This window comes from Haliotis rubra, unplaced genomic scaffold, assembly GCF_003918875.1.
Source record: "Haliotis rubra isolate DU_JTF1 unplaced genomic scaffold, ASM391887v1 Scf88, whole genome shotgun sequence".
In the NCBI taxonomy this organism is placed as follows: Eukaryota; Metazoa; Mollusca; class Gastropoda; order Lepetellida; family Haliotidae; genus Haliotis; species Haliotis rubra.
In genome coordinates, this window is record NW_025767612.1 from 1,306,257 (window position 1) to 1,317,680 (window position 11,424).

Consider the following 11,424-nt stretch of genomic DNA (forward strand, 5'->3'; position numbering starts at 1 on the left):
TCACATATATATTATTTAAAACCAGTTTGAGCAAATGAAATGAAATAATATTAAGCTTTTCATTTACAAACACATTATAAAATTTGGCTAGTGATCGCTAGTGAGGCCACCAAACTAGTGACCGTGGGGACTTCTGCTTCCTGCACGGCTCCCCAGCAGGATTAATACCATCCCTTCAGCTACTAGCGATTGTATGCAATGTTAGTCATATATGTAAAATAATAAAATACATATACTACGATAGGAGAATAATTGGATACATATAAACTCATTACATTCATCGGTGCTAAGGGGTAGCCTAGTGATTAAAGCGTTCGCTCTCGGGTTCGATTCCCAACATGTGTACAATATGTCAAGCCGATATCTGGTGTCTCCGGCAAAGTATAGCTCCAATATTGCAATACGTGGCGTAAAACCTTACTCATTCCATTATCAGAAAAGCAACAGTGACTGTCACTGTCAGACAACCACCTGTCATTTGAGAGAACATGAATATTGACTGCCGAAGCAACCTCTAAAGGGTGTAAAATGAAAAAACAAAACAAAACGGGATTGAAAAGCCTTATCTTCCTTGGGGACGCATTTTTGTAATGTGCCTTTTACAGGATGACTGAGTATGAGTTGGAATCCCTTCAGCTGTTAGCACGTCATCCGTGGTCGAGGCTTCACCAGTATTGTCAACCTCTTCATCTGTCACGTCATCTCACGATGCTGTGTGGTAGCTTTGTGGGCCCGATTCCGTTGGTTGAATATGTGAAGCCCTAGTCATACAGACCCTGAAACAAATACAATCAAGAAAGCCCACGCTTTAGTTGAGTTGAGTTTTACGCCGCACTCAGCAATATTCCAGCTATATGGCGCCCACGCTTTTTATGTGTCTATGTGGCAAGTCTAAAAATGAAGAAAGTTTCTGGGCTTCTTTTCATTATATTTTATTATTGTTTTTTTATGAACAGTTTTGTTCTGTAAAATATGTTTATTTCAGAGACTAGACGTTAGTCTAGTGCAGCCCATTTCCTTGTGTGTCCTTTAGGGAGATTTCGTCAATAGTGATGTTATTCATAAGCAGCTGTACAAAAGGAGTTTCGCAATTATAGTGTCTTGTATCTACAACGATATGAATCTACAGACAACTGTCCTACGTTTGAGTGAGTACAGCTTTACGCCGCTTTCGGGAATATTCTTGCATGTTCACGTCGGAAGTTCCCCACTGGAAGTTTGCTTAGTACATGATGCCGTGTGGAGAATCGACCCCGAACCTGCGATTAGACGAGCGAACGCTTTAACCACAAGGCCACACCACCGCTTTGACAATATTAGACACATTATCTAAACCGCAGGTGCGCCATCCACGGGTTGTTGAATGATACGTTCAACGTTCAGAACCAGGTTCATGCCGACCTCATCAACGTGACAATACCTTATGTGGAGGGCAACCATGGAGGTCTGAAGTATTCGTCCTGCGAGATTTTCTCAGCTTCTACAATGGCATCGTCAGGTTTTTCGAACAACATTACCGAGCCATGCCATATGTGGACATATGACAAATCTGTCTACCAATCAACTGTTGCTCAGGAAGTAAGTTGTGTCAAGATTTAGATTCTGTACCCATTACCTTTTAAATAAATATCTCCCTTATGACAGAGCCATTACTAGACATAAAAATCCATAAATTTACCCACATACCATAGTCGATCACCTTCATGGCCCAGTTTATACAGTCTTCCCGATGAGCGGAGAGCCAGTGGTTCGATGTACCCTATAGGTTAAAGCATTTGCCCGTCAAGCCGAAGACTCAGGTTCGCTTCCCCACTGTATTACCTTCAGATGAACCTGGTGTGCGACCGGAAGTTGTATGTAAGTCATGGCAAGATGGCGGCAATGGCTGGGCAGCTGGTTGGAGTACTCATCAGTGGACCGCTCTCGGACATGTAAGTTTGTGTATTATTTGGGGTTTTTTTGGTTTTTATTTTTTTTTATCATCTTTATTTCCACATTTTACATAGTACATGAAGAATGCATTCACATAAGTATATTCATACAAATATTCATATACAATATATCAAGTATATTCAATACACCCTCACAAATCCCCTTCATACAATGAAAAAACGTCTTTGAATATCTTATCTCAGTGATTCCAATACTAATAATAGTAATTAAATACATTTATTATATGTTTTCTGACCTAGTATTTTCTGTAAATAGATTGTGGAAAGATGACCAGAAGGTAAAAAACTCACTGTTGCTGCATGTAGAGTATGCATTATATTTTGTAATTTCATAGTATTTTGATACCTCGCTTACTACATGCTTGAAATTTGGAACTTTTTCTTTTATTTTGTGTGTGTATATTACCTGTTTCACAACAAGACATATTGCATTTAAAGAATGATTGTTTTTCCCTTTAAATCCAAGTAAGATGTTTTCTGGTGTAAAGTCAATGTTACCTTCAGTTACAGTCATTAGCCATCTGGTCAAACCCTCCCAAATCTTTTTAACATGACAACAATTACAGAGTAGATGGACAATTGTTTCTAGTTTTCTTTTGAACAGAATGTACATAAAGGTGTGTCCTTTAGACCGATCCTATTTAAGAAAATATTTGTGGGTATAATATCATACAATATCTTCATCTGTAACCATTTCAAATTGCTACATTTTGTGGATCTTTTTGCCATCATATATATGTTTCGTAGCATTGTGTTATCATACTGTGTTTCAAAGACTCTTTCCCACTTTTTATGTGCATATGACTTATTGTAATTGGAGTCCAGTAAAGAAAGGTAGAAGGTTTTGGTGCCTTTGACCTTTAGATTAAGTTTGGATATATTAAATGGTAGTATTGGTGAGAATGGGAGTGTCTTAGGTAGAGTGATTCGTCTTCTCTTTAAGCAGGCAATTATGGAAGATTTAATACTGTGGTATCTTAAGATATTTGTTTTAACTTGATATATTTTTTGTAGTTCTTCATAAGTATAGAATTCCCCTGTGGTTGGGTTCATTAGATCATATATAAAGTGTATTCCTGCATTGTACCAATTGTTTATAAAATTTGTTTCGTTACCTATGCTCAACATATAATTAAACCAAATACATTGGTTTAACATGTCATTTGGGTTTATTGTCTTATAATGCTTTTGTAAATATGATCCCCATGCAGAGATTACATCTCTCCAAAATGGATTTCTTATGTATGGTTTTATATGTTTTCCCAAATATTCAGGATCAGCTAACCAAAGTCTTCCGTAGTTAGGTATACAGTTATCCACTAATGCTTTCCATTTGCAGTTACTGGAATATAGTTTTTTTATCCATGCTATTTTATGTGCATAAATATTATTCTTAATGAGTGGGACACTAATTCCTCCGTAATCAGGTGGCATAGCTAAAACGTCTCTTTTAATTTTGTCCGGTTTGTTTTTCCATACAAATTTGAAGCAGGCTTGTTGAAATTGATTTATTATTTCATCTGGGGGTGATGGAATTGAAGAAAATAAGCAGTAGTGATTTCAAAACAACATTTCTACCGACTGGAGTAAGTGTTCTTATTGACCATAATTTCATTTCCTTTTCTATCTTTTTGAACTTATTATCGTAGTTCAGTTTCACCATTTTGTCAAGGTCTACATCAAACAAAATACCCAGTACCTTGAAGTCACTTTGAGTCCAATCTAAGTTCCAGTCTTTACAGAATTTATATCTACATCTTTTCTTTGAACCTATCCAGATCAGTCTTGCTGTTTTATTTGTTTTCGTGTTGTTTAATAACCTATTATTTCATGGCGACAGATTGAAATGCTTAAGATGAAGAAGAAAACGAATATTTGCCATTTTATTTTGTTTATTCGATTTTTTATTCTGTCATCAGCCGGCGAAATTCTGACTGTATCACCGTGAACTGTAAAACAATCTTGGCCATACAGAGCAGTCGTTGGTGTGAGGGGGTCTTGGCAAGAATAAATCCCAGAGCCCATTTTCATGTTAAGTGGTTCCTGGAATATTTCATTTGTATGGCGGCATATAATAATCGAGGCCGGACAGACAATGAAATGATTGATATTGTAGCAACGATCCACACCCTCGGGACATGATGACCCCCAAACGAAACATGGAGCCTGACAGTCTGATCTGTTTGGTCACTTCTTCCAATTTATCAAACGTTGCTTGGGAACCTGTTCCAACCCTGAATCTTCACTGAGAAAGGAAGACGCAAGGTGGGGGTGGGATGAATACAAAGTATGAATGTGTGTTGCAGGTTTGGTCGGCGGAAGGTGCTCCTGGTGGCCATGTTTATTGGTATACTCCACAGCATTTGTCTCCCCTGGGTCACCAATTTCTACGCCTTCATCACAGTAATAATCATCATCACAGCCAGCTTCAACACGCAGTATCTCACTAGCTTTGTATTTAGTACGTTGTTCATTTCCTCATATTGAGCATATACAGTGACAGCCTGTTAACTCGACCAATCTCATTTCGATTAGAGGACGCCATCGAGCGATACCAAAAGGTTGGATGACTCAAAAACCACGTGACCCAAATAGTTCACATTTGCCAAACTCAACACACTCAATCATGACACAAGTTTACAAACCAAGTATTTGTACATGTTCTGTACATACACTCCACTGTCTTTCTTTCGTATTTTTGAAATACATGTAGAATTATACATGTAGCTTTCTCTCATAGGCTTGGAGATTGTTGGCCCGTCCAAAAGGATGTTGGTGGGCGTGGCCAAGAATCTGTTCTGGAGTGCGGGAAACATGATTGTTGCTCTGACGATCTACCTGCTCCGAGACTGGAAGACCAGACACCTCGTCGTCAGCCTTACAGGCGTCATGTTCGTGTATCTTTAGTAAGGAGGTTTTCAACTGCACTTTCAGTACCTTCCTTGTGCGTAGTGCGTTCTGTAGGTGAGTCAGAATCATAGAATCATGGGTGCGAAACGTTATTATATATTTTAACACCACGATACCATTGTGCATGGATTCCATCAATTGGTCAACACCTCAAACCTGCATCATTTCGGATTTTCCTCCCACGCTCACCAGCCCCGCCATGCCAGTGCTGGAATACTGTTCAAAGCTGAATTAGATCCAATTCACCACTTTGATTGTACGAGGGATTCACTCAGTCCTGTTGGCCTCAACATATAGGGTATATCTTTTAACATATATGGTATATCTTTGTATACTAAAAGTCATTTTGGTCATAGAATGTTTGACACTTGGTTAATAAAATCGCATCCAGCAAATTCTAAGGTTATCACCCACTATAAGAAGACTCATTAGCTTAGACACACATGAACTCCTTTTAAGAACAGCTAGGTGCTTCGCCATGTACGACTCGGCACTCGCTGTGAATATAATTAATTAATTTCATCTGCATCAGGTATTGAAGGCAAAGGTTGACTTTGCATTTGGGGTCAAGCAAAATTATATCTCCAACTAAAGTAAAGCCTGCCCCTCAGTAACTTCTTTGAGGTATGGAGACTCTGAAGACTGTAAATTATTTAACTATGTATTGATGTTTGCTAAATTTATAGTGTATCGCTGCAAAGTCACTGGAAGTGATTGTAATTTTGACACTTTCATAAAAGATCTAAAATAACATTATAAAATACTGAAACATACCAGAACAAATGTAAGTGAGAAAGTGAAATCTTTATGTGCATAGTGGTTAACACTCATGACAAGTGTATATCTAATTTGTGACTAATCATTTTTTTAACCACAACACCCTGGTATGTCCATCCCCGTCACACTGTACAGGGGATGTAAAATCGTGGAATTGTATTGCTAATAAATGATGCTATAGAAAAAAAAACTTCTTTGAGGGACGTTTAAATGTTGGAGCAGTAAGGAAGGATAACAATATATGGATGAATGTAATAATGTAACAAAGAACTTGTTCATCCGGATATTGGTATCCTTCCTTACTGCTCCAACAGTATACGCCCCTCACAGAAGTTACAGAAAGGCAGGGTTTACTTTAGTTGGAGATATAATTTTGCTTGACCCCAAATGCCGTCTCTCTGTGTTCGGTACTCCAGTTTCCTGCCGGAATCCCCCTCGGTGGCAATACAGTAGAGGTAGAGTCGGAGAGGCTAACAAGACCGTGATGAAGATGGCAAAGGCTAACAAGGTCAAACTGGATGAGGACTTCACTTGCTCAAACGACGATGATAGAGATCAACAATTCTGGGAGTTACTGAAATCCCGTATAATGATGAAACGGATCCTCATTATATTTTACAGTTGGTAAGTGTCCTGAGGGGAAGGTTGGTTTGTTGGTTGATTGGTTGGTTGACGCCGCACTCAGCAATATACCAGCTATATGGTGACGGTCTGTAAATAATCGAATCTGGACTAGGCAATCAAGTGATCAACATCATAAGCATCGATCTACTCAACTGGGTTAGGCTGACATGAAGGTCCGGGTTAGAATGAACCTTCAGTAACCCATGCTTGTTGTAAGAGGCGACTAACGGGATCGGGTGGTCAGGCTCGCTGACTTGGTTGACACGTCATCGGTTCCCAATTGCGCCGATCGATGTTCATACTGTTGATCACTGGAATGTCTGGTCCAGACTCGATTATTTACAGACCGTCGCCATATAGCTGGAATATTGCTGAGTGCGGCGTAAAACTAAACTCACTCACTCACTCAACAATTCACAAATAGTCCGCAGTGTCTGTGGTTTTGTGGTTGATGTACATGTGAATTTTGCTGATTTTCTGCATTAACACGTACGTCTATACAAACGAGACACAATTCTATATTTATCTATATCAAGTTTTCTTCCAAAAAATTGATCATTGAAAATCATCAAGCCCTGATTTATGGGAATTATTTATCTTTCTCTCAAACTTGTATCATACATTAATTTCGCTTTCTCATCTCGTGTTTTCTCTTTCTGGTCTGGTGTTATCGCTTTCTTGTGGTCTAAATAAAAACGATAAACATGTACCACCAAAGTTGTCGGACATGCATATTGCTATGGTCTGAAAAGTTAGAGACTCAAATAACCGGATTGTGTTTTTTAAGGTTTGCCATAGGAATGGGTTTTTACGGCCTCAGCATGAATGTCACCAACCTCTCTGGCAACGTCTACCTCAACTTCTTCCTGTTTGTCCTGGTTGAGACCTTCGCTTATGTCATCTGCCTGGTGCTGGTGGAGCGCACCGGGCGCAAGAGGATGCTGTGTGCTTCTATGCTGATGGCCGGAGCAACATGTACCCTAACATTTATACCTTTCTTCGTTACAGAAAAACGTAAGAAACCACTGAGGTTTAGAAATCTCTCAAAGAAGTAGGTATTTGGAAATTATTGATGAAGTAATATGGCGATCAATATTTGTTCTCTTAAGTGCTTAACCAACTTCATATATTTGCGGGGCGGCGGGTATACTAGTGGTTAAAGCGTTCGTTCGTCAACCCTAAGGCCCAGTTTCAATTCCTAACATGAGTACAATGTGTGAATCTCATTTCTGGTGTACCCCCGATGTGACATTTAATTGCCGGAATATCATGAAAGTGGTGTAAAACTAAATTCACCCACTCACTTTTAACAAACATGAATGAAGAAGAAATTGAAATGTCGCTTCTTTTCCATCAGCAAGCTCAAGTTTTAAAAATGCATGTTAGATAGCTCAACTAATATTCAAATGCTAGTTTTCTGTTTCCGGACATTATCATTCACTATCTATTCACAAGACTTTGGAAGTGTCAAATATTTCCCCAAAATGTCACCTCACGTTATCATTGTTATAATTATGTCCACCTTCAAACACTCCACACTTGAGGACTGTATGGAAGAATATGAATTCAGTACTAGATTTAGAATTTACAAACACAAGGAATCATGGTGGTTTTCATGTTGTAGAGACATATCAGATATTTTGCCAAATCGACAACATCGCTATCCCAATCCAACCACCAGTACAACATTTTCTCATTGATTGAAAAATATTATATTCATTCAGGAAAAGAATTAGCCACAAGTTATGCAACTTAGAAAAAGCCTATCCCAATAATTACGCAATTCATCTTACAACAATGTGCACAAGTGACAGGCATAGGCTAGGATAATCGTTTTGTTTGAGAGATATATATTTGTACATATTTGAAAACATTCTGATTTTCAGTAATTGTGAGACCTGCATTGCCATGTAAGATAAGATTGATATCAATCGGTGTTCTATTTTTAAGAATATTTTCAATAGGTCTTTATGTCTTTGAATAGTATACAATGGAAATTCAAGGAAGTAATGACAAACATTCTCACATCCATGGTCACATTGACAAGATGCGTCTTTTTACATTTATTCTAAATAAATCATAATTAAGTGTATTTGTCCTATATTTTAATCTAGTGTGCAAAACATTTAACTTCCTTATTCCATATGAATAATATACTACCCATCAAAAGTTTAGACTCACTTAAAGCACTCACTATATGTTATTCATGTATGTGTGGTTACATCGAAGATGAATTTCTCCTCTAACTTTGGGGAACCAACTGCAAACTTTATGCAGATGTTTGTTTAGAAGAGTTGACTTAAGCAAGTGGCTACATGTACACTAGTGAGTCGAACCTTTTAATGGGTAGTATACATAGGTGCACACTTTCTTTCACGTGGATATAAGATTTAAATGATGCAACAGAGTCGCAACTAATAACTAAGGGAATATTATTCCACATTATAACTGCTGATGAAATAAAAGATGATGTTGAGTACCTTATCTTTTCTCATGCATCAATATATATGAAGTCACTGCGAAAAAGTCGACATTACCAAGCAGCTGCAGCAACAGGGGGATCCTTGGGAAAAGGAAAGACTGAAAGAAGTAGTGGTAAAATCCATCCTGAATTTACAAAAAGTTACAAACTTTGTAAACATGATCTTTACAAAATTTGTTTAAAAAATGAACTTCACAAATTGTAATCTTTTGTAAATCATCTTTGTTATTCTTGTGAGTCTTGCTAAGAATGATTTGCTTAAGCCTTTCGCTGAGCATCTTTGAGGTCAGATTAAGTCCCAGCTTCATAAACGGGCGTATTGTATCAGACAAGGCTCTGATGGTCAGGGTCGGATATTTGGTTGACTGCATGTCTTCATACTTCGATGGCATGCATGTTTTTGTCAACATAGGGCGGTGGGGTAGCCTAGTGGTCTTAGCGTTCTCTCGTCACGCCGAACTTCCGGGTTCGATTTCCCACATGGGTACAATGTGTGGAGCCCATTTCCGGTGTCCCCCGACGTGATATTGCTGGAATATTGCTAAAAGCAGCGTTAATCCATACTCACTCACTCACTGGTAACAGACTTGATTGTTTACAAAGTTAATATTGTTGACTTCGGCGTCATTTAATCACCGATTATCTCGTCAACGTGTACTTCCAGCTAACGCGTGGATCATCAACAGTCTGGCGTGTCTAGGCAACACATGTGTGTCAGTTGGTTTTGCCTCAGTGTACGTCTTCACGGCAGAGCTGCTGCCAACTACATCACGAAACTTTGGAATGGCCTTGAGTTCCGTGTTCTGTAGAGTTGGAAGTTTATCATCACCGTACATAAACGACCTGGTAAGTCGACGTTACCTAACGTACGGTTTTAAAATGTTTTAAACGGTTTTAAGGTGTTCAGATGAGGTAAAATATTCCATCGCAAGAGTGTTAATTGAGCTATTGATATGAAAAGTCGCAATTGTAAATTATAACAGAATTTCTTTCATAAAATGAAACGACTTTATCAAATTCTTGACATCAAAAAGACAACTTATTTCATGTAAATGATAATAAAAAATCATGATTATATGTGAAACTAATATTTGAAATAGCCGAAAGAAATGATGAGCAATGTATTACTATAAGAGACAAAATTATCGTACTTTAGAATCAGTGAAATCAGCCGGTTAATCGGGGACTGGATATGTTATAACGCCCCCCAAAAGGGTCCGAACAATTATTTGAGCTGTCAGTCCAGGTTTAAAGAGGTCAATGTGCGACGATGTCGGATTGACCACACACGATATACTCACGCATACTTTATTAAAAGGCGAGGATCCTCCGTTTTGTGATGACGATGTTCTGCTTGACTTTATTGTTTTTCCATCACAAGGGATCAATATTTCAAAGTCAAAACAATGAAGGATCTTTTTATTATTGCATTTTAAAAAGCTATAGAACAATTTCATAATATGTAATTAACATGTTTTGCAAATAGGTGAATGTTCATTTATTATTGGTAGACTAACTAGGAAGTTGAGGTTGTAAGAGGCTGTATCCCCAAGGGAGTTAAAGTGCTGTAAAATCATTGTCCTCCTGAGAGGATACGTAAGTCCTAGGATATTCAAAGCACATTTAATCTTACCACGTTTCTCATCGTAGAATATATGTCATTTTGTAATATATGTAAATTGTCAATAATCGCTAACATCTGATCATGAGGGAATGGAGTAAATCCAGCTTCTGTCCACGCAGGTAGCCAAGGTACTGTAAGTCCCCATGGTCCCTAGCATGGCGATCTGCCTTAAGTTGTTGGCGATCTGTAGCCCATTTATATTTTGTGTTGTTCTGTAAAGAAATATCGTTTTATGATTTAATGCTGTGATAGTCTAGTTATTTTACTGTCCTTCGCGGACAGATATGTATATTGTTTGATCGTATTTTTAAAATGGAACTCTCATAGTCACGGTGTGGCTGAAATACAGCCAATGTGACTTTAAATTCTTACTCACTCACTCCGAACATTTAACGTTTAACGCTCATTCGGAACTGCGGCATAGTCATATATATCATGTTTAATTGTTACATGTAGCATGAGTAAACTAATCACTTGCCTTCTTCAGACTATGCACATCAGTAGCCGATACAGTCAGATACTGCCCATGTTGGTGTTTGGGTTAGTGACGGCGCTGTCAGGACTTCTGACTCTTCTTCTCCCAGAAACGAAAAATGCAACACTTCCGGAGACAATCAAGGAAGCAGAAAAACTCGGAACGTGAGTGAAAAAAATATGCCCACAAATATGAGTAAACGTAATATGGATGTAGAATACATATTGAAACATCTTATAACATCCGACCAGTCACACTGAAAGATGAACTGCTCACTAAGCCTGATCCAACTGGAGTACTTCTACCTCTTCTTTTCAGTAATGGAATGAATATGTTGCAGTAAATAATTAATTCAGGTTTTCTTGATCAGAGTCGATTGTTTACCAAAATATACAACATTAATTCATGTTTTCTTGACCGGACTTGATTATTTAGAGACCATATAGCTGCAAGATGCAAAGAAACATTATCCATACCAACAGATGTGCCTATGATGGAGCAGCACGTGGACAAGACACGATTCTCCTGGACAGCAAAGACTGCAAATCTCCCGATGTATGAAGGAACTGGATCCGAGAAG

At 38.2% G+C, this 11,424-nt stretch overlaps 1 protein-coding gene across 1 annotated transcript; it reads left to right on the forward strand.

Moving 5' to 3' along the window:
* Positions 1-6,129: 6,129 nt before the first annotated feature.
* On the forward strand, positions 6,130-11,424 carry LOC124263344 (solute carrier family 22 member 3-like). Its single transcript, XM_046697922.1, has 5 exons — positions 6,130-6,263; positions 7,051-7,238; positions 9,410-9,591; positions 10,857-11,008; positions 11,282-11,424. The coding sequence occupies exons 1-5, from the start codon at positions 6,130-6,132 to the stop codon at positions 11,403-11,405; spliced, it is 780 nt and encodes a 259-aa protein (XP_046553878.1). The 3' UTR covers positions 11,406-11,424.